The sequence below is a fragment of the Alosa pseudoharengus genome, unplaced genomic scaffold, assembly GCF_046254945.1.
Source record: "Alosa pseudoharengus isolate Yale_2024_CS ecotype anadromous, Long Island Sound unplaced genomic scaffold, YU_APseudo_1.1 YU_APseudo_1.1_scf_10, whole genome shotgun sequence".
Lineage (NCBI taxonomy): Eukaryota > Metazoa > Chordata > Actinopteri > Clupeiformes > Clupeidae > Alosa > Alosa pseudoharengus.
Genome location: NW_027468565.1, coordinates 1,437,896 through 1,463,194, shown reverse-complemented (window position 1 = coordinate 1,463,194; position 25,299 = coordinate 1,437,896). Strand labels below are relative to the sequence as shown.

At 39.1% G+C, this 25,299-nt stretch overlaps 1 protein-coding gene across 1 annotated transcript in view; it reads right to left on the bottom strand.

The window, feature by feature from the left end:
* Window positions 1–25,299, bottom strand: part of cep290 (centrosomal protein 290) — a 204,225-nt gene that overhangs the window by 168,460 nt on the left and 10,466 nt on the right. The window contains exons 2-4 of the mRNA XM_076302635.1: window positions 23,934–24,011; window positions 23,712–23,781; window positions 23,550–23,596 (exon numbers count right to left, since the gene is read on the bottom strand). Coding sequence (XP_076158750.1) covers window positions 23,550–23,596; window positions 23,712–23,781; window positions 23,934–24,011 — 195 coding nt within the window. The remainder of the gene's footprint in view (window positions 1–23,549; window positions 23,597–23,711; window positions 23,782–23,933; window positions 24,012–25,299) is intronic.

Sequence of the window (25,299 nt, the reverse complement as noted above, 5' to 3'; positions counted from 1 at the left end):
CCTTTGACCACTAGGGGCGCTATAATTAGGAAGACTTTTTCGCATCGACAGCAAACTTGGTACGTTGAGTCGTAAACACATCCTAAGGACCCACAATAAATTTGGTGACATTTGACCACTAGGGGCTGTATGATTAGCAACACTACCTATCGCTACCAAACTTGGTATAAGGACTTGGGACTTCATCCTGAGGATGCACAATTAATTCGGTGACCTCGAATCCAGTCCAGTCCAATTCAATCAAGTCCAATCCAATCCAATCTAACACAACACAGTCAAGTCCAGTCCAGTCCAATCCAATCCAATCCCAACTCCTGCTTAACTGCTTGGCCCCCACATTGCTGCTTGCAGCTATATTTTTGCATGTTTTTGTTGTATAATGTTATTCACTTGTTACCTAACGTTACTTGTTGATTAGCTGTGTGTTTGTGTAGCTTCTAGCTTGCTTCCAGCTGTTGAGGTAAAGTTGTACGGTTACAACAGCTAGGCTGTCAGTGTAGTTAAGTCCTGTCCTGAACTGAATTGTGTCGATCGTCTGATCAACGTGAGAAAATGTCTTATTTGATCATTATCTGAGACTTGCTGTAGTGTAATACTCGTTAGGAAGGTAGGAAACATCTGGCTGTGTTACATTTACACTGATCATACTTGCTACGCAGTGTAATAATACATATAGCAGTATGTTTAAGTTTTGCTCAGTTTGCCATCTCTTGAAACTCTTGATTTTCAAGGTTTCTGTACTATAATCTGTATTATGCCATTGACTGTTAAGAACCAAATTATTCATACCCCTGACAAATATTGATTTAATGTTGATATTCTCTTGACCATTATGGTTGTTCTGACTCAAAATTACACTGCTACACGACAAAAGGTTGTAGGACAATGTGGTAGAAACATGAAATCAAAAAAATAAGTGTTTTAGTCTTTTAAATGTTTTTTTTTTAATGAAAAATGACATATGAAAATGTCCAAAATTATTCATACCCTTTTTAAATAATCATTAGAAACATCATTAACTGCCATCACAGCTCTCAAAATGGTTAATATAATAATGGTGACTTTCTCAAAGTAAACGGTAACACTAAAACAAGAGGCTACATTGAGATTCTGGAGGAAAAGATCAGGCAGTGTGCTGAGAAACCTGCCCCAATAGGCAGCATTGGACCTTTAAACCACACAATGCAGCATGCATACAGCCAAACAATGCAAGAAATGGTTAACCAAGAACAATATCAACATTTTAGAGTGGCAGAGCCAGAGTCCAGACTTCAATTTGTCGAAGAAGTGAGCACAAGGCCAGAGTGATTGCAAATAATCAATCGTTCCTGACTGCTGATTGCTGTTAAAAAGGTGCAGTCTAGAATCATTGTGGAGACATGGAGATGCTTGGTAGGTATTAAATGAACCATTTTGAGAGCTGTGAATGCAAATAAAGATGTTTCTATTGGTTATTTAAAAAAAGGGTATGAATCATTTTGGACATTTCATTTCTCATACATTTTTTTAAAAAAAAGATGAAAATGCTTCTTTTTTTTGATTCCATGTTTCTCCCACATTGTCTTGGAACCTTTTGGCATGTGGCAGTGCCATTTTCAGGCAGAACAAACACATTGGTCAAGAGAAAATCAACATTAAATGTTTGCCAGGGGTATGAATAATTTTTTTCTTAACTGTACATACAAACCTGTTTACTGAACATAGTGAATACTTTTACAAATACATTTACAAATTGTGTTTTTTCTGAAGTAATGTGGCAAAAATGATGGTTGCTAAATGGAAATTAAGATATTATTGTGTGGGTTTTTTGTAGGAAAAAGGAAGTCACAGCAACAGGACCTACTGGAGCACATGGAGAAAGTGGATGAAAGAAGAGACCGATTGTTCCTTGAGCACAGCCAGAGATTCAACGAAATGTTCTTAGATAGAGTGGAGAGTACCAGCAATGCTTTATTAGGCCTCATGGGACGAATTGTCTCCGCAATTGAAAAAGAACAGTTAATTCACACTGGCAATCTATCAATAGCATTTATACTTTTTACTACACTTAATACATACTATTTATAATATTTACTGGTAATGTCTATTACTATTGATTCTGTTTAGAACAAGTAGTTCATTCACACTGGCAATATGTCTATCAATAATACCATTTATACTATTTACTACACTTAAATACATACTACCGTAAAAAACTTCAAATAATCGCAGAGTCCCAAAGAGACGCCTGTCTCTTTTAAACGCCTGGCGTGGCTACAGGTTTGGGTTAAAGGCCGGTCTCCAGTAGAGGCCTGGTCTGTTTTTTAGTTTCGGGTTGTATTTAATCTTCTAAAACCCGTCAGATCGTCTGTTTAAAGCTAGAGTTCCAAATTGTATAACTTTTTTTTCAATATGAACTATGCTTATATGTCCGACTTCGTCATCGTTCAATTCATCCCTTGTGTTTAAAATTTGCGGATAGGCCGATGGTAAGCTTGTTTTTATGCTGGCAACAAAACCAGAACGGTTCGCGAACGCTATTCTTTATTCTAAATGCCATGGCGATAAAGAGAAAGAAGTCAGAAAAGGAATTTACCTTAGACTAGGCTATATCAGAGCCCGTCTACGGACATTCTCTGGCTATATACTGAAATAGGTTAATGATGTAAAGTCAAGTGCGCTTCTATGGGACTGGTGTGTGAGTCGGAGTGGCAAGTGCTGCGCATAGTTGCAGTGGAATGTGGCTGCCCAGGGCATTATAAAACTTCTCACTCTTAGACCTACTCATACACGGCGCTGAAATGGCGTATTCACCCCTGGTCAAAAATATGTTCCCGCGCGCCTGGAAGTAGGCTATGATTTGAATGTAGACTGTTGTCAAATTTGGCAAATACAAAACGGGAGAAACGATATGGTTCATGCTCTCTCATGAGGTTTCATTCGTGCCGAAAAGGAGGGAGAATGAAACATTAAGCACGTTCCACTTTTGCATAAATAATTCCTGAACGGTTTTGGTCAGGGCTGATAATGCAACTGTATTTGACAAAGGACCGATATAGGCTATTTGCTAGTGACAAAATATGAGCTTTCAGTGTGATACGATCTCTTTGTAAATTATGTTTAATTAAAACGTGTTTCATCTGTTCTGGCTATCCCTGCTATTTGGATCTTAGGTCTACTGTATCTCACTCAATGAACAACATCTCAACACTAAATGAATGATGATCCGTAATTGTCATCAGATAGCCTTATCATATAGGTAGACATTCAGTGTGTTTGAAATAATTAATTCGATAATATTTTCCATCTTTGCAGAGGAAAAGTTTTGTGTAAAGGGAATTAAAGGCCTGTCTCATATAGACGCCTGTCTCTAATACTAGCCGGTGCAGTTTGGCGATTTGGGAAAATAAAGCCCGGGCTATTATTTGGAGTTTTACGATATTTGTAATATTTACTGGTAATGTCTATAACTATTGATTCTGTTTATTATCTATTGTCTATTTGTCTATAATATAACATCGTCTATATGTACGTGTGTGTTTGTGTTCATTCATCTTGGGTATTGAAATAGCGCATTAATGCAGCCATTTCTGTAGTGGATAGGCTGGGTCTCCAATCAAAAACTGTCCAATGTCATGCCCTGAAATATTAACCTTGTGTTGACTTAATATTTGTCCATCACTCAATCTCTCCCACAAGTCAGACTGTCTTAGAATTCGAGCGTCATGGACACTTCTAGCATACCCTACACATATCCCAAAACAACCCTTTAGCATTCACAACACCCTGTAGCACTATTAGTCCAGGCAAAGTAACTAATTTTGGAGCCAAAAATAGAACTAATTGTAAAAAAAAAATTCAGCATAGATCATTTCTATGAGGTGTCCAGAACAACATACTAAAAGTCCTAAGAAATCCTAGTTGAGGAAATTTGTTTAATTCTCATCAATCCAAGATGTGTGCCAGTATAAGGCCAGACAACAATACACCCCTATGGGACTATTTTCTCCCTTTACGTCTATCAAAATAAAACTTTACACAATGAAAGTATCCATGAAAAGTTTTTTTTTTTTTGTATTACAAGTTTGTTTGAAAATTCATTTCAATATGCAAATGAGCTACATACTAATCGCATATGCCCAAAATACACCCTAATGGGCTTATTTTTTTCCTTTACTCCTATCACAATCAAACCTTGCAGTGAAAATATACATGGAAGGTAACATTTTTTCCAAGTTTCTTGGAAAAATCCATTTTAAATATGCAAATGAGCTCAACACTAGGCATAATTGACTTATGGCCAAGAAGCCATAAAGTCACAAGTAGAAAAAACAGGGACCAAATAACTAACATATTCTTGTCCATTCAGTAAGTTAACGTATGCATAAACGCGATAATTTTGAAGTCATTTGTCACACTTACCACCTGGGTCACTTGCCACAAAAAGACTTATATTGACCTTAAGAATTGATTGCACAATCTTGCCTCCAGCTGCTTTCTAAATTCTTTTTTATTATTATTTGCGAACAAGCCTTACCTAATGACATTCCCCCACAGATAACATCAGGAGAAAGTCAGAATAGCCATCTTAGTCATTACAAACTCACAGTTGCCTGATTTATCAGATGAATATGACCCAGAGGGGAAGAACTAAGCAAAGAACAAACCAGGAAGGTGAGGGGTGCCAGAACCAAGAGCCACAGTGAAGGGGTCCAGGATCCAGGCTGGATTTTTAAAAGAAAAACATAAAAAAAAAAACTTTAAAAAAAAATAAAAAAATAAAAGGAAACTCCCCTGTTGTTGCTACCTTGTCGTGGTGGGGAGGCTTGTGTGTGTGCCTCAGTGACCCTGAAGACTATACTGCCGGGGGATATAACCCTGGCAGGTACTACCAATCCAGGCAGTTTTCAGGTTAGAGGCCAGTCTAAAAGCAGCATTGCCATCACCCATTGGCAGTAGGATGATTGGATGAAGATTGGACCTATGCATTTGTCATATTATTATTCCTGCCAGTGTGTTTTATGCTATCGATAGTGTGGAATAGCACTATCGTAAAAGCTCCAATTTCAGTTTCAGCCCCTTTCGTTCAGAAATTCTAAAATAAAGATGTTTTTAATACTTCAAAATAACATTTGATAAATTAACCTTACATTTTCCAGTAGCCATAGATGTGTAGATTTGAACAAATTCTGGTTTGGTTCTTAGCAGGAGCATCTACTGCCTTCAAAATCCTATTTTGTTTACTGTGCGCTCGGAGTTTGGTGCTGGGCTGATGGGTGGCCACTCACGCGGCACATCTTTGTGAAATCAAAATTCCACTGGCGCTCCAAGCGGATTTGTACACACAGCCTTACAACACTGTTTACAGCTCTTCGAGTCACGGTAAAATGTAATTTATGGTACATAGCTCATTTAGATACACTTATGTTGTGTGTGCTTACATTTCTTTAGGAATCCGCCGAAATGAATACGCTGTTAAGTGACATACACGTAAAAGGACAGAAATAGGTGACTGACATCGATAGCTTACAGTATAGGAAAGAGATGCACAACTTTCTGCTCATCTTGTGTGAAAATGGGTGGTATTGGTGACGTTTTCACAAGCGAGGGTGTGTCGAGGTGTAATGCGGAGAGGCTAATGACATGTCAGTCTGACACCAAACGTCTCAGGGTCATGAGGCTTGTAGCCTGGGCTACTATAACCAGGTGGCCCCTCAAATTACCCTAGCCTGGCCTGGCTCGACGGTCTAAAGCCGGCTATTGGCTCTGTACCTGTACTCTGCTAAATGACAACTAAATTACAATAAAGTTGAATCTAATCTAAAAATATTACGCCTAGTCGGTAGCAGGCATAAGGTAAAAATTGAACACTTCTTACAATCTTTTCTACAGTTTAATTAATTACATTGCTAGCATTCTCATGCTAGGTTGTTAGCAAGCTAGCATTGATTTTAGCTTAACACTTGACTAGCAAGCGCAATAAGTGGCTTTGGACCTTTTTTAAGTCCTTAAAAAAAGTCATTTTTTACGCGCTTCCAGTTCTGAACATTCTCCCACTCCCGCTTCGGTCACTTCCACAGTGCGCAAGTTCGAAATCAAGGGCGGCCATATGAAAGAGGAGTGATTTATTTAAAATACAACCAGACTTGTTAATTTAGGTTTATATGAAAACGAGGAACGTGGACTTTCTCATTGACCTTCTGAAAGGCATTTAGATAGATAGATAGATAGATAGATAGATACTTTATTGATCCCCAAGGGGAAATTCAAGAATATGTTATATAATTATAATTTAAATCCAGAAAGAACAAAAAAAAAGTAAAAGTCAAAGTATCTTTATTTGTCTCTGTAAGGAGAAATTTGTTTTGGACGCTGAGAGAAATTGCTGCAAGAGTCAGAGACACAAAACAAGCACAGGGTTAAAACAATTACAAGACAAATGTACAGTAAACATTTGGGCTACTCAAGGAGCTGTGCAAATTGCAAAATTGCCACTCTCTATACTTGTTCTGCCATACATACCTTACAGACATGTATTCAGTCATACATGAACATTCATTTAAAAATTCATAAATCTCCATACATTCAGTTATAAATATGCATTCATTCCTCCATTCATAACCATACATCATCATCATCATTTTTATTCAGGGAGAAATTGACTGAGCATCAAGCTCTTTTACAGCAAAGATTGGACATTCCCTCAGAGGAATGGTGGTAGAAGTTTGCCCCGTGTCGCGAAGTCCTAGGTTATTTAATGTGATGTTCATATGTGATAATAAAAAAAAAGATACCGCACACTGTTCTATAAGCTCCCAGAGTGGTTTATTAATAACGTTTCGACCAGAGGTCTTTGTAAGTTTATTAACAACGTTTCGACCAGAGGTCTTCGTCAGGATGTTAATAAACCACTCTGGGAGCTTATAGAACAGTGTGCGGGTATCTTTTTATTTTTTAATTGTCGGCTAAGACTTATACCCTGTTTAAATTTTGTAGATGTACGTGCACTCCACTCATTGACATATGTGATAATAAACAATGCAAATCAATATTGAGTAAGGATTCACTTTAGGCTACACAAATAATGATCCCTAAATGGCATATTTGGACAGGCTGTATAGTAATTGCGCAATATGCAGGCTATCCAACGAAAATGACTATATTAAAGGAGAAATCCGGTGTGATATTGACCTAAAGTGTATTGAAACATGATACCGAGTGTGAACGTATGTCTCATAGCCCATCTCGGCTTGTCCCCTGCACTCCAAAATCTGGCGCTAGTTAGCCGATGCTACCAACAGCTTTTTCAATTGTGGTGCTTCTGCATCGGGCTAGCCATGCAAATAAATCACTGTTTTACACCATTTACGAGGCTCAATGTATCTCCACACTTTATTGGTAGACTTCCGAGGGCCCTGACATTTAAAACGAGACATTGAGAACTTTGAAAAAGCACTGGTAGTTTACTTACAAGACGATTTATACAGACAGTATCTTCACGAAGTTTAGCGTTTGCAGCCATCTTGAATTTGGTCACGATAAGTCGAGCGACGAGTAAGAATGAACAGGTATGATAAGGGATCAGATTCCTAAAATAATTCAGTGGAAATGCATGGATTCCAGTTTCTTCCAGTAGCAGCAACTGGAATCCATGCATTTCCACTGAATTAGTTTTGGAATCTGATCCCTTATCATACCTGTTCATTCTTACTCGTAGCTCGACTTATCGTGACTAAATTCAAGATGGCTGCAAACGCTAAACTTCGTGAAGATACTGTCTGTATAAATCGTCTTGTAAGTAAACTACCAGTGCTTTTTCAAAGTTCTCAATGTCTCGTTTTAAATGTCAGGGCCCTCGGAAGTCTACCAATTAAGTGTGGAGATACATTGAGCCTCGTAAATGGTGTAAAACAGTTATTTATTTGCATGGCTAGCCCGATGCAGAAGCACCACAATTGAAAAAGCTGTTGGTAGCATCGGCTAACTAGCGCCAGATTTTGGAGTGCAGGGGACAAGCCGAGATGGGCTATGAGACATACGTTCACACTCGGTATCATGTTTCAATACACTTTAGGTCAATATCACACCGAAATTCTCCTTTAAGTAGACATGGGACGTAAGAAACTTGTGGATAGCTGGGATTTTTGCTGCACCCAGTGTGAATTGGCAGCTTGTTAAACCTAGGCTACATTTGCAGGCAGACGAAATGAAGCCAACGCAAATTAAACTTACCGATAGAAGCGCACATCTCTCGGGTGTATTGTGGTTCGAGCAGGCATTTCAAGAGTCTGCAACTTTTAGACTTAGACTTTAGACTTATACTTTCAATAAACACACCATTAGTGCACATATTAAACAAAATTTTGTTACTTTGGCTCACGGTGGAGTGGACACTTTATGCATTATGAATTGTAAAAATATTCACAGAATATAAAGTGCTAGTATAATTTAAAAGGTTAAAAAAAAATCTAATTGTATAAAAAGTGCAATGATAAAAGAATAAAGTAACAGGATGTTATAGTCCAGTGAGGATCCCATGGAGGTTTGGGGCTGCACGAGGGGTTATTACAGCCATAGATTAGGCTTTATTACAGTGCATGAAAATGCACTGTACTGTTCTTCCTAGGCTTCTTATTACAGTGCATGAAAATGCACTGTACTGTTCTTCCTAGGCAACAACTTATGTTTCTTATTACAGTGCATGAAAATGCACTGTACTGTTCTTCCTAGGCAACTTCTTCTTATTATTACAGTGCATGAAAATGCACTGTACTGTTCTTCCTAGGCAACTTCTTATTATTATTCCGCTTACCACTTTTTCCGTACGCTATTTCTCTTGAACAGTTTAACTTAGAAACTTCATTCAAACTTTGTAACGTAGGTATTCAAACGGACAAAGCTGCTATGTATTTTTTATCTTTTATACTTTTTAAACTATTAATTATAGCACGCTACAAAGACTCTCTGCTCTACACTGGCATCTTGTCTGAATGCAGCATGTCCTCTTTCCTCAAGACCTACTCGTTCTAAACCTCGCCATCCATGGCTGACGAACAGTATAGTCTCAGTACGAAAGGAACTTAGAGCTGCTGAGAGGAAATGGCGTAAATCCAAAGATGGAAATGATCTTAGTAACTACCAGTCTTTGCTGTCATCCTTTTCATCCACTGTTACACTTGCAAAAAAGGCATTCTATCAAAGCAAGATTGAGAGCGCCACTGACAGTAGACAACTTTTTTCTACTTTCAAATCTCTCCTCAATCCTCCACCACCACCATCAACTACTTCACTGTCAGCAAATGACTTTGCAACATTTTTCACTGAAAAAGTTGCTAAAATAAGTGCTCAGTTTGATGCTCCTATAAGGAGGGCTTTGCCTTGTGTTAGTATGACCCCATCATTTGACTCTTTCTCTCCTCTTGATGAGGAAGCAGTCTCTCAATTGCTTCAGCGATGTCGTCCAACAACATGCCCATTAGATCCTGTCCCGTCCACTCTTCTACAGTCTATCTCACCCGCTGTTCTACCAGCAGTCACACATGTATTTAATGCTTCTCTCAGTTCTGGAATAGTTCCTTATTCTTTTAAACAGGCTAGGGTTACACCTCTGCTAAATAAAAGTACACTTAATCCAACTGAGGTGAAGAACTACAGACCTGTCTCCCTTCTTCCTTTCTTGTCAAAGGTTTTGGAGAAAGTGGTCTTCAAGCAAGTTTGTGACTTTCTTCATCAGAATAATCTACTAGACCCTATGCAGTCTGGTTTCAAGAGTGGTCATTCTACTGAAACTGCTCTTCTGTCTGTGACTGAAGCATTGAGAGTAGCTAAGTCCTCTGCTCAGTCATCAGTATTAATTCTACTAGATTTATCTGCAGCCTTTGATACTGTTAACCATGACATTCTCCTATCTATACTATCTGAACTGGGAATTTCTGGAAAAGCTCTTGACTGGTTTGAATCTTACCTTAAAGGGCGTTCTTTCAACGTGTCTTGGCAGGGACAGGTATCTAAGTCTCATGCCCTCACCACAGGTGTGCCTCAGGGATCAGTATTAGGACCCTTGCTTTTCTCTATTTACACCACTTCCTTAGGTGATACCATTCGCTCCCATGGATTTGACTATCACTGTTATGCAGACGACACTCAACTTTACCTGTCTTTCCCACCTGATGACTCTAGTGTTTCCCACCGGATTTCTGCATGCCTTAAGGATATTTCAGCCTGGATGAAAGATCGGCACCTTCAGCTTAATCTCTCAAAAACAGAGTTTTTGGTGTTTCCAGCTAAAACAGCTATTCCCCAACAGATTAACATCCAGCTTGACTCAACTTCACTGACCCCAACTAGATCGGCACGAAACTTGGGCGTTGTAATTGATGACCGACTTAACTTCTCTGAGCATATAGCTTCTATTGCAAAATCATGCCGGTTTATGCTTTACAACATTAGGAAGATCAGACCTTATCTGACACAAGATTCCACACAACTTCTTGTTCAGACCATGGTCATCTCTAAGCTGGACTATTGTAATTCACTATTAGCTGGCTTACCCGCTTGTGTAACAAGATCATTACAGCTGATTCAAAATGCTGGAGCACGCCTGGTCTTCAATCAGCCAAAGAGGACACATGTAACTCCTCTCCTAGTTACTCTCCATTGGCTCCCTATAGTAGCCAGAATTAAATTTAAATCTCTCACTTTGGCCTATAGGACACTAACTAGATCTGCTCCTAGTTATTTTAATTCAATAATCAAGCCTTACATCCCCAACCGCCCACTGCGGTCTTCTGGTGAGCGTATGTTGTGTCGACCAGTCATAAAAACTGGGTCTAATTCCAGACTCTTTTCTTCAGTGGTTCCATGTTGGTGGAATGAACTGCCCAGTGCTCTCCGTTCCTGTGGTAGTTTTGGGTCGTTTAAGAGGGGTCTAAAGACATTCCTATTCAACATATACTTAGTTGTTTAAGCGCTTATGTGTTATGGTTTATATAATGTTGTTTTATTTTAATTGGGCTGTTAATTAATTTGACATTATTGTTTATTATTGATATTCTCCTTAATGTAGTCTTAGCATGTTATTGTGTTTATATTATTGATTGAATTGACATTATTGTTTTATTATTGCCTTTCCCCTTTTTTACATTGCTTTTTTTATTAGGCTATTGATTGAATTGATATTATTGTGTACTACAACTATTCTCCTTACTATATTTGACCTAGATTTTAATCTGTTCCCTGTTCATTTTTAAATATTATTATGTTGTTTTGTATTTATATGTCGCTTTGGACAAAGGCGTCTGCTAAATCCATAACCATAACCATAATTAAAAACTGCTCAAAATTTCCCCATAGACTTAACATTATGATTATGACATCACAATACGGCCGTTAAGCAATTAGAATCCTATGGCAGGTGTTCGGGGCACCTGCATCAACTGCCAATCTCAGGCAGTAAGCATATAAACTGGCCCTATTAAGACTACAAATCCTGTTCAACTGCTTCCTCTGCCAAAAACTGTTTCAAAATAAAAGTCCTCACTACAATATTTCACTGTTAAACAATTTAACCCTTTAAACTACTGAACGTTTTAACTGTTCAGCCATTGTAACTGTTACTTGTCATCAACTACGACTCCTACCCACTGTAGCTAGTTAGCATGGTTAGCATAGTTAGCATGTTAGCATTCTAGTTAGCATGTTTAACAAAACTGTTAAAAATGATTAGCTAAGTTAGCTAAGTAACATGGTTAGCATAGTTAGCATGTTAGCATGCTAGTTAGCATAGTTAGCATAACTGCTAAAAATTATTAGCTAAGTTAGCTAAGTCACATGGTGAACATAGTTAGCATGCTAGCATTTTAGCATGCTAGTTAGCATAGTTAGCATAACTACTAAAAATGATTAGCTAAGTTAGCTAAGTCACATGGTTAGCATAGTTAGCATGCTAACATGCTAGTTAGCATAGTTAGCATAACTGCTAAAAATTATTAGCGAAGTTAGCTAATTCACATGGTGAGCATAGTTACCATGCTAGCATGTTAACATGCTAGTTAGCATAGTTAGCATAACTATTAAAAATGATTAGCGAAGTTAGCTAAGTCACATGGTTAATATAATTAGCATGTTAGCATGCTAGTTAGCATATTTAGCATAACTAATAAAAATGATTAGCTAGGTTAGCTAAGTCATATGGTTAGCATAGTTAACATTTCAACATTGTTAGCATGCTAGTTAGCATAGTAACTTGGTTAGCATTATTATCTTTGTTAACATAGTTAGCATAACTACTAGCAAAAATTGGAGCCATTCCAACTGTTAGTTATCGTCAACTATCTGCCTAAATAATTTAACCATTTCAATTATCAACCTATTTAACTGTTCAGTCATTCCAACTATATTAAACCTTATCTACCAAGCAAATAATTTAACCATATGAACTCATCATATTTTTGCATTTTCATGCACTATATTTCCTTCAGGAAATGCTTTTCTAGTTACAGTGGGTCCCTGTTAAGTTTGGACGGGTTCCTTCAGGAATCACGATCCCCATTTTCTCGGCAGAAATGGCACAAACTGCAGTTGACACAAACAACCACAAGGTGTCACTTGGGTGCCACTACTATTTTTGATGCGACTGACTTACTGCTTCCATGACGCAGCGGGGGCAGGGGAACTTAAATTGATCACGGTAGTTTAAGCTTACACTTGACAAAACATTCTAATATGAAAATGTAGATGCAATTGTTGTAAAATGGTGCAGCTCCTTTAAGAAAGCACCGTGTGCAGGGATGGAGAGAGAGAAAGCGAGAGGGGATATGTGTGTTAGAACTTAGCGTGTGGAAAAAGTACGTGCTGTTGAGACTGGAGAGAGTCATATTCAAAATAATGCAAAAAAAAGCAATTATCCTCATTCATTGCAACCAAAGCATGCCTGCTTGCCGACGTTCAAACGAAAAATATATCAAAGCACCTTTTGCGTTTGAATGTAGCACGAAAAAATGTTTAAACAGCTGGACAAATGATTTAGCTAATTGATTATATAACCTGTACACCAGCAATTGTTGAACATTTACCTGTACAAGTACATTGACAGTAGCCCAGCCTAACAGCATGTTGTAGGCCTACTGTAGAAATTTCACTTAAATTGCAACCGCAACATGCCTGCTTGCCAACGTTCAAACGACAACGAAAAAGATAATAAAACAAGAGGGTTGAGTCTGAATGACACTGAGTTTTTAGACACTGAGTTTTTGTAGTTAAGAAATATTTTCGTATAAAAAAATTGTCATTCTTCAATCTCCTTCACTGACGCCTATGGAAAAGGCTTAACGTCCCAAAACAACGATCAATGATCATCAAATTTCTCTCTCATATTGCTCCTCATAACCATCTATAAAAAAGTGTTTTTTCTTTTCTTTTTGAGCACATCCGAATCCCAGGACATAACGCACTGGACCTTATAATAGGCTCGAGATATAATTCCAAAGGGGGCAGATAGGGGCCACTGCACTTAAAACTTAAAAAGATGAAGCTTTCCAAACTTTGAAATTGCGATCAGTGACTGGCATCGGGTGAACGAAGCTTTTCGAAGTTGAACAGGCTATTAAAAACTATTTGCGCACCTCCATGTCACAGGAGAGACTAGGCTCTCCCTTCTATGAAAAAGACGTTAGGCTACCTGCAAACTGGCCTATGATTTCATTGCTGAGTTTGCGGCAAAGCAAGAAAATGTTTTTTTTTCCTGAGTCAGGATATGGCGAGTCAGTGTCATTTATTTGTCCAATGTTGCCTATAGATACAGACCAGTACATCTTATCAATAGTTTGAATGTCGTGTGTGTTTCTGCTCATTGACAAATACCGTTCAACACAATGATTCATGCCCAATTAATTCCCCCTGTTAAAGTGTTCGCCTTTGTTAAGCGTTCATCTTCCGATAGTTCGTCAAAGTGACGCTTCACTCTCCGTGCTCTAACATTTTCAAATGTACTCTGAACCCCCATTTATTTGCGAGTGTCTGCGCTGTAGCCTAGGCCTGGTCAAAGGCACGCAGGTAGTCAGAAAGGACCGGTATAGAATTTTCCAGCAATTGCATTGCGGGGGTAGCGACGGAGGTCACAGGCCCTGGTGCGACTGCACTTGCTGCACCAACTATATTTACGCCACTGCGTGGAGCGCTAATGTGTCTACTGTAAATCATTCATGTGTGAAAGTCATTCGGCTGGAAGCGCTAATGTGTCTAAGCTCATTAGTCTACTTTCAATAGGCCTACTGTACAGCCTGAGAGGGGGGACATAGCCTACTGTAGAGTAAACAATCAGTTTACTTAGTTACATTTGTTTAGTTAAATCCAGTTTTCTACTCTATCTCCATGATATGCTTAGCCTATAGAAAGACGAAGTCGGGAAAGTGCTTCGGAGAAAACGTATTTATTGAAATAATGAACAGTCTACATTCAACAATTTAAAGCACGTTGAATCCCTGGGAAGATCTGCGTGTTGTGCGGAGGAATTCGTTGATCTTATTGATGCAGTCCTTCAGTTCACGCTTTCAACCGATCATTCTCGGCGTCTCTCTCGGCTACTCGAGCTTTCTCCCCTCCCCCACCCCCTTCTTTCACAAGCAGTGTAGCTTTCTGAAGCGGTGCCTTTTGAAGCTAATGTAACAAATACCACCAATATTGTTGTGTGGCAATAAAAGTATCCAGGGTTTGCGCAAGTAGCCTAAATATATAAAAATATATAAGGACCTTAACGTGAAAAAGCTTAACGTAGCTTAATGTCCCAAAACAACAAGTCGTTTTATGCGCTCATTATAAAGAAAGTTTAACGTGTCCCAAAACAGCTGTCAATTAATCACCAAACGTCAAGAGGGTTGAGTCTGAATGACACCGAGTTTTAGACACTGAGTTTTTGAAGTTAAGAAATATTTTCGTAATAAAAATGGTCATTTAACCAATAAAGGCTGAAAACATGTAGCCTACAGTAAAACTGTAGGCTATAGCCTACAGTAGGCTACATGCAACCCAGCAGAAGACTATTATAGGCTATTGGCAAATCATTGAGCATCATTCACACATTGTATTCTGCACAGTTTCTACACGTGGAGCGCTAATGTGTCTAGGCATACTGTAAATCATTCAAAATGTGTTTAAGTCATTAGGCTGGAAGAGTGTCTACTGTCAGTGACTAATGCGAGAAGCGGGTTCTGTGTTGTAGGCTATGCATTTTTCAGACACTTGGCTGCAAGCTCCCTTCCCCCACCCCCTTCTTTCACAAGCAGTGCCTTTTGAAGCTAATGTAACAAATACCACCAATATTGTTGTGGCAATAAAAGTCTATCCAGGGTTTGCGCAAGTAGCCTAGCCTAGGCCTATATAAATAAATTAAGGACATACAATCCTTAAAGCTTAACGTAGCCTAGATTAATGTCCCAAAACAAGTCGTTTTATGCGCTCATAATACATGGATTTCTATGAAACGTCACGCAACCAAGAGGCAGAAAGCACCATAGAACAGCATAGAGCAATGCAAAAGAGCAAAAGAATAAAATGAGTTTTTGTGCTGACAACTGCACCAATTCGAAATCACGATGGTTAGAGAATGTTAAATATGTTCAATATCCCTAACGGAATGCATGTCTTCGCCAAAAATGACAAAATACGATGTTATGTTATTAATGCAAATGAACGGCACACTTTGAAATATAGTCGGAAATGAGATGTTATTATCATTGAGACAACAGGGGTATACAATAAAATCCGATTGTAGCTTACAGCAGCCGACTATTTAGGTTAAGTTTATAACGTTGTGGACGGCCACCAAGCGTCTTCTGCCCCACGGCTGCGGCACAGTCTTGAGTGACCGGATTCGTTTTCCTTTGTCATATGAATGCTGTCATTTTGTTAACATTACTGTTAAGGAGATGCTGTAGGCAAAGGCTATATTTCAACCTAGTTAGTGTCAGAACTATTCACAAGGTTTCTGGGCAGCATTTTTATGTTCTGTTAGCAAGCGAACTTCTCATGACTACCGACAAAGTAGCCTATACTGCCAGCTGACGAAGCTCTCATTTTAAAACATTACTGAGAGACAGACACTGTACAATCAAGAAATCTTGCCACTGAATCCAAAACAATGTTTAACATTATGTACAAGGCTTAGGCTACAGTGGACTAGCATGTTGCAGGGGCATGTTGCAGGGGCTGCTAAAAACACAGAGAAACGCACTGAAAACTCGGCCAATCACAGCCCTTGCTGTCGAATGTGCCGTCTGGTTCGACCGTGAAACGCTACAGCGGACTATGCTGCCCCCAAGCGGCTGCAGTTGTACTTACATTTCATCATTCACCATGATCGTGAATGAAGTGTCAATTTTTAACGGGGACCCACTGTACAGTGCATGAAAATGCACTGTACTGTTCTTCCTAGGCAACTTCTTATTATTCCGCTTACCACTTTTTCCGTACACTATTTCTCTTGAACAGTTTAACTTAGAAACTTCATTCAAACTTTGTAACGTAGGTATTCAAACGGACAAAGCTGCTATGTATTTTTCATCTTTGTAACTTTTATACTTTTTAAACTATTAATTAAAAACTGCTCAAAATTTCCCCATAGACTTAACATTATGATTATGACATCACAATACGGCCGTTAAGCAATTAGAATCCTATGGCAGGTGTTCGGGCCACCTGCATCAACTGCCAATCTCAGGCTTTAAGCATACAAACTGGCCCTATTAAGACTACACATCCTGTTCAACTGCTTCCTCTGCCAAAAACTGTTTCAAAATAAAAGTCCTCACTACAAAATTTCACTGTTAAACAATTTAAGCCTTTAAACTACTGAACTTTTTAACTGTTCAGCCATTGTAACTGTTACTTGTCATCAACTATGACTCCTACCCACTGTAGCTAGTTAGCTAAGTTAGCTAAGTAACATGGTTAGCATAGTTAGCATGCTAGTTAGCATTTTTAACAAAACTGATAAAAATGATTAGCTAAGTAACATGGTTAGCATAGTTAGCATGTTAGCATGCTAGTTAGCATAGTTAGCATAACTGTTAAAAATGATTAGCTAAGTTAGCCAAGTAACATGGTTAACATAGTTAGCATGCTAGCATGTTAGCATGCTAGTTAGCATGATTAGCTAAGTTAGCTAAGTAACATGGTTAGCATAGTTAGCATGCTAACATGTTAGCATGATAGTTAGCATAGTTAGCATAACTGTTAAAAAATATTAGCTAAGTTAACTAAGTAACATGGTTAGCATAGTTAGCATGTTAGTTAGCATTTTTAACAAAACTGCTAAAAATGGTTAGCTAAGTAACATGGTTAGCATGCTAGCATATTAGCATGTTAGTTAGCATAGTTAGCATACCTACTAAAAATGATTAGCTAGGTAAGCTAAGTCACATGGTTAACATAGTTAGCATGTTAGCATTGCTAGCATGCTAGTTAGCATTGCTAACATGCTAGTTAGCATAACTACTAAACATGAAAACATTAGCTAAGTTAACTACTTGGTTAACATTATTATCTTTGATAACATAGTTAGCATAACTACTAGCAAACATTAGAGCCATTCCAACTGTCAGTTATCGTCAATTATGTACCTAAATAATTTAACCATTTAAATTATCCACCTATTTAACCGTTCAATCATTCCAACTATATTAAACCTTATCTACCAAGTAAATCATTTAACTATATAAACTATCCACCTATTTAACTGTTCAGTCATTCCAACTATATTAAACCTCATCTACCTAGCAACCAATATAGTTTGTTTTTACTCTGTATGATATTTTACATCATATTTTTTGCATTTTCATGCACTGTATTTCCTTCAGGAAATGCTTTTCTAGTTTATTGTATGTGAGTGTTCAACAGTGTTATGGCCAATGGAAATAAACTGTCTCTGAATCTGCAGCTGGTCAGTAGACTCTCGATGGTGCCTCTGTAGAAAGTGATCAAGATGGGGGCGGGGGGGGACTCTCCTCATCTGGCGCAGGAAGTGCAGGCGCTGCTGTGCCTTTTTTGCCAGGGAGGTTGTGTTAAGGGACCAGGTTAGTTTATCGGTGATTAGCACCCCCAGGAACTTGCTGCTGCTGACGACCTCCTCCGCAGTGTCATTGATGAGGAGTGGTGTATGACTGGGCCGAGATTTCCTGAAGTCAACAATGATGTCCTTCTTCTTTGTCTTTGTCAACATTGAGGATCAGGTTGTTGACTTTACACCAGTCCACCAGGTGTTTCACCTTATCCCTGTAGGCCAGTTCGTTGTTGTCCTGGATGATGCCCACAATGGTTGTGTCGTCCTCAAACTTCAAAAAGTGGTTGGTGCTGAATCTGGGATGACAGTCGTGGGTCATCAGGGTGAACAGCAGGGGGCTGAGAACACAGCCCTGGGTGGAACCGGTGTTCAGGGAGATAACGCTGGAGCTGTTATTATTCACCCGTACAGACTGGGTTCTGTTGGTGAGGAAGTCCAATAGCCAGTTGCATAGGGGGGTGCCGAGGCCCAAGTGACACAGTTTGCACACCAGATACTGAGGGAAGATCATGTTGAATGCTGAGCTGAAGTCCAGAAACAGCATCCGCATGTGGTTGTTCTTATCCTCCAGGTGTTCCAGGCTCAGGTGGAAGGCAGAGGAGATGGCATCCTCTGTGGAGCGGTTCGGCTGGTAGGCAAACTGGAATGGGTCTAGTGATGGTGGGAGTTTGGAGGTGATATAAGCACTTCATTATGATGGAACTCAGTGCTATGGGACATAGGTCATTCAGATTAGTGATGTTGGAAACGGAAACCCTGAACTGGATGTGAACCCGATGCAAAGCCAAAACGAGAAAATAACAACTTCATAAATTATGTATCTAAATCAATTTGTTGGCCTTTACCATTTCATGGCTTCTGCTGAGAAACAAATAGTTCGCCACGCAGACTGAACTTGAATCAAACATTCTTCAGAACGCAGCTGATCAACCCATTTACTTTCACTTTCAACAAAATCCACTAGTGATGAACAGACTAGGCTACTTGAATGGGGGGCCAGCTTCACACAGGTGATTCTGAGGCTTTTTCACGCCTGGTGAAGTTGTGAATCGTGAGCTCATTAGCAAGGATCTTATTGGTCATCTGGGCTCCTGTAGGTGACGTTTGCAGACATGTGACTTAGTCACGTGACGGCGCCATTGTTGGACGGCAAAAAGAGAGATGTTCTTTTACTGTCTATGCGTACGGCAAATTACATTATGATGAAGTTCAATGTATTGCTGTGTTCGGGGTCTGATAGTCATATAAAGATGCCAGTGGTGTTGTTAGATGAAATGGTTCATGAACGCAAATGTAAATATTTATTTAAACTGGTGGTAAAAGCACTGTTAGGACAGCTAGATCGTAATGTACTGTAGATTAACACCCATGAGTAGCGTTGTAGTGGGGATTTTTAAAATAATTTAATTTAATTTCACTTATAGAGCGCCAAAACATTACACGTCTCATGGTGTTAAAACATTCAGAGAGAGCCCATGAGTAACAGGGGCGAGGAAAAACTCTCTAGAATTGGAGATACATATAGGAAGAAACCTCGAGCAGATCCACGACTCAAGGGCCTGACCCATCTGGCTAGGGTCAGTTACAGGGCAGAAAGGTCTGTATACATGATAAGTGAAAGGTTAGTTTGGTTAAATTAGAGGTTAGTTAAGTTAAATTAGTTAGCTATTTCAATGATGTCATTGCAAAAACTGTAACACTCGCAACTCCACATACATCGGCGTGTAAGGCGAAGGCCAAATTGTTACCAGCTTTCGTGAACATGAAACCGAATTCACAAATCCATGCAATGACTTGGATTAGCTTCAAAATGTAATGTCTTCACCCAAACTACATTTTTCCACCATAGTTTATGAATATCGGTCCTGTAGCTTTTCATTTTATTGTATCATACAATAAACCATAATGTAGAGTAGCCTATGTAATCTAGCGTAATCTAATCTCATTGAAGCATAACATGTGGCATGGCTTCATTCATTACCACACGTAAACCATGGCAATAACAATAGCACACACAAGATTCACACGTATTCAATATGCTGTGGGCAGTGTAGCTCAATTTGAGGGGGCGTCATATCAATGTCATTGCTGATGATTAAAACGCAGAGGTGCACAGACAATAAAACAAAACAAAACAAAAAATTAAAAGACAGAAATACATACAAATACATACATACAAATACATACAAGTGCCAGTTGCTGTCTTTGAAAAGTTTTTGTTTGGATAGCTGCACCAATCTAAGTTTTTCCTAAAGTTGTTTTGTGCGCAGGTTCACCATTTGGGTCATTGCTTATGGTTAGATAGCCTATCACTTTATTGGTTTACTATGTGTCAGTCATTTCCATTACAAATAGGACTAATACAATTTTTGATATTTCATCCCTAAACACAACACATGAGGCGGCGCTCCCTCAATAAAAATCACTTGTAGCCTATTACGCACACTTGCTTATGTATGTTATCATGTCATTTTGACCACTGGACTAGTCTACATGCTTTCTGCAAAACACAATCGAAGGAATTACATCAGTCGGCAACGAAGATGCTTGCTAGATTCGGATACAGGCAGTTGTAATAATCTATGGTTTTCTAGCCACTTTCTAACTACTTTCGGGTAACGCGGAACGACGAGCTGCATAGTTTTCTGATGTCTTTAGGCATGGTGGTGTGCTACAGCATGATGGTAATTGTTGTAACAAATTTTTAGGGCGCCTAATTGGAGACGTTTGCGTGATGCATGTAGGGATGTAACGATTACCGGTATAATGGTAAACCGCGATAAAAATGTTGACCGTTTTCATTTCAAATATCATGATTATCACTCTTGATTACCGTGGTGTGGAAACTGTGTGTTTAATCCTTCCCAGCTTCATCCGAGCCTGCTTTTGACATACAGTAGGCCTGGTACAATGGAACAAAACTGGTACCCTACTGATTCTGTTGTCTAATTGATGGTTTTAACTACGATTCGGATTAGGCTACACCTGATTTTAAAAGGCGGAACTTTTTCACCGCAAAACGTGCACTGTATCATGTAGCCACTCTGCGTCTTTTTATGTTTGCGTCCACATTAAATCCATTCCACTCACGTTATGAGGAGAATATAGTAGCCTAAAGTTTTATTTTGAACACTTACTTTGGTCTCACTCATTGCATCCAAATAACAGAAATAGCAATCTCCAAGTTATGGTAGGGTAAGTTAAGCTATAAGCACATAGCCAATTAAACATGAAGAAAAAAGTGAACGGGACACTTTTTGAAACTATTTCAGCTTGTGTAGGCCTATCAGTGCTTTCTGAATATATTGAACACACTTTTAGAAATACCGTGATAATACCGAAAACCATGATAATTTTGGTCACTATAACCGTGAGGTTAAATTTTCATACCGTTACATCCCTAGATGCATGCACTTGTTGTTATCACTGGTAACAACGCTTATGATATTAATAAATGCCTATTAAAATGGTGAAAACAATGCTCCAAGAAGTGGGGGGACAGCGTACTACAGCCCTGTCGAGAAGTATTTCTGGGCTAAAATATTGCTTTATGGATAAAGTTAATTTAATTGCTGGTGTATTTGTGAAACATAAACGCGGTTATACCAAATAAATGTACTTTTCTCTTTCGAATGTCATACCATTCCAGGGTTTCCCACAGCACTTTGCAGTCAAAGCGGCCGCCTTGGCAAAACATGCCTGCCGCCTTAACTACGTCGTCAAAAAAAAAAAGTAGTCCACCTCTGTCCTGTTTTCTCCCTTTCATTTCAAACCGTGACCAACGCCAGTCTCCCTTCTCCGCAGAACGCATTAAAAAATTAAATCTTTACATAAGTGATATATGCCTCCGAATCAGAGCAAGTGAGCGGAGCTGAGCCGCGCAAATATCCCACTCGCTCTCAAGAATTAGTCAAATCACGAACAGCCACAGCTCCGTTTAATTGTCAGGTGTGATAAAATGCGTTCATATTCCAATGTTTATGTCATAAATGTTGCAGGCCTATAGAAAGGTTTTGTGGTAGGATTGTCCAATGGTCAAGTTGTTGCTTCAATTTGTGTTTTAATTTATGTGACGCAACGATGCTGGGTTCATCAGTTTTGCGCACATTTAAAATGTTTAGCCGACCGCGTAATTTGTCATTTTCATTCTATAAGTTTCACTTTTCATGTCATGAATGCAACATGCCTATGATAAGGCTTTGCAGTTGTACAATATGGTCAATCTATTGTCTCAATTGTGTTTCATGTGACGCGAAGCATGACGCAAATTTGAGCGGAAGAGCGGCCGAGTAAACAGCCACCTGCTCTCAGCGCAGTGTTGACTTGATGGTGAGCCCTCTAAGGAAAGCCCTCTAATCGGACGGGAAAGACTGACAAATAGACGGGCCTAGGCCCGCCCGTGGCTACGAGTATGCTTTCTAAATTATTTAGATAACTCCATCCCCATCCACGAACTTCGGCTACTATGTCCTATATCTTTGAAATTTAACGGTCTTGGTTTTATTAGGAAGGCATGAATTCTGGGTGAGTTTGGGCATGCCTCAGACTCATAGTGTGAACAGTATTGGAGCAGAACAGAGCGTTAAAAAGCGCTCAGCGCTCAAATTCCATCCATATTACACAAAACTATAAAACAATCTAAACTTCATTCACTCTCGGTGTATAGATCAGGACAGACTTGCGTAACAGGCTGCAGGGCAACAGTCTGACAGCCTGCATGAAGATAGGTATTAATGGTCCAATAGTAAAACAGTATAAGTATATATACTCTTGTATTCTCAGTGCAATTACCAAAGGGCCCTTGAAATGTTCTTTTTAAAGCCAAGGAGGATGGCTTGCAGTGATGCTAGTTGTCAGCTCTGCCATAAGTAGTGACTGATTTGCACATTTTATTGTTTTGCACTTTCTTTTGCACTTGTTCTATAGTTTGTAATAGTCTTTGTTAAAATTACACAAATTACACAAATATTTTGAAATATTTGTATACTGCTGTATAGTTTGTTTGGTGTTATTACTTTGTAGGCTATCGCACAAACAAGACGCCAGCACCCACAACCCCCCCCCCCCCCCCAACCCCCACCGGTCGGACCGACACCATAACCCCCCCACCCTGGTCGCCAATATCAGACACCCTACCCCCCCCCCCCCTTGGTCGGACAACCTACCACCTTGACTAACACATTTCCTGCGGGAAACCCTGCATTCATTTTCTGACCAATGACCATACAGGAGCTAAGTCAGTTAGCCACAATGCTAACGCTAGCTATATAGTAAGTATAAGTATAAGTATACTCTTTTGATTCTGTGAGGGAAATTTGGTCTCTGCATTTATCCCAATCCGTGAATTAGTGAAACACACTCAGTACACAGTGAACACACAGTGAGGTGAAGCACACACTAATCCCGGCGTAGTGAGCTGCCTGCAACAACAGCGGAGCTGCCATTAGTGCAGCGCCTACCAGATGATCATGATATAGCTTTATTCTATAAAGGAACTACTGCAAAACTGTCTTACCTCCAGTTCACTCTGTAGTTTGGATACTTCGGTTTGAAATGCATTCTCTGGGTACATAAACGCAAAACATACAATGTTTCATATTTAATATATTTTATATTTCTCATGATTGCAACATTCAACGAAAGTTCTTCTATGTGGCTAAAGAGAAAAAAAACCTACCAGTTCTTGCCAAATCAACTCCAGCCTTGTCTATCATCTCATATGCACATAAAAGTTCTTGACATTTTATCTGTCGGAAAAAAAAGAGTAGAGAGACTGCTGATACTAGCAAAGCTTCATATACATCAATAAACTGTAGAAAATATTTCCACAGTACAGCAAAGATGATCAAATTACACCATAACTACATCAATAATAGACTAAGAAATACTGTAGCTTTACCTTCAGGAGAGTCTGCACTATGCTGAAAAGTTGGGCTAAAGATGCCGTTTCTTTTTCTTGTAAATCCCTCTTCTCAACCTAAGGAGAAAAATGTCCAGGCAGTGAAATTAAATTAAAAGTTAATGGTAGTGAATATCAATTGAAAACTAGATTTGCGGTTCCGAGGAAATGCAAGAGTGGGTTTGATCAGGGGCATGGAACTCGGCACCTCATTTATGAAAATCGGGCACACGGATCAAAAGTTATCTGCATTAACGCAACATCCAATAAGCTAAAACGCATAAATATCGTGGTTGCTATGGTGGTCACTAGGTTAGAAGGCCAGCGCCTCCTGAGAGGCCTGAAGGGTCAGTTCTGAGGTTGTTGGCTGCTGGAACCGAAAAATGGACTGCATTTTCTTAAAAGACAATGTGACTGAATGTGACTGAAGTGCGGGCAAAGTTTTCACAGAAATGTACGATTTTTCCCACCCTCATCGACCTTGTCATAAAACTTGTTTAAATGATCACACGACGCCTCCTTGCTGCTTTGTCGTCTACATCAGCCTTTCTCAAACTTCTTTGACCTGAGGCCCAGTCAAGGCATACTTTGGGGTCATAGGGCCCACCTACATGAACCCACCCCCTCCTCCCACCCCCCATCAAATTGTAATGATATCACAATTATTATTATTTTTATACTATATTGCTATACATGCACTTCAAAACAGTCACTGTTTAAAGTGCTAAGATTGTTCACAAAAGTTTGTGAAAGCATGCACATCAGAGTACTGCTTTACTAATGTAAAATATAATTAGGCCTACAATAGTTTCATTGTTTTTGCATTGTTGCATGATGCTTGCATGAGAAATACTTCTCAAAACAACAGCAATTATATGGGTGCCGTTGTTTTTGGGATGTTTCCCTCATGCAAGCATCATACACTGATAGAGTCATGCTATTTAATTACATTTCATTTGAATGCCTGAATGTAAGAATTCAGGAAACACAATACCAGCTTTTAACATTTCTGTTGTTTACTAGTTTATGTAAATCACATAACACATGAACTGTTTACATACTACTGATAGCCCATTACAGTACACAATAATACTGTGCCCATTCATTTACATATATTAAACATCAGGCGTCTTGTTTACACATTTAAACCATATTTGCACTTCGAATTTTGACTCCAAATTGTAGTAACTACATCTACGAAGTCTAAGGAAGATAACCAGGTTTTATGATTATCGAAGATAACTCGATTTTATGAGAACGCCAGCCCTCAGAAAAGCAGTAACTATTCATTCATTCACTTCCTTTTTTCTAGCTCGCAAAATCGCGGTTGTTCTGTTTACACATTAAAACCATATTTGGGTGGATG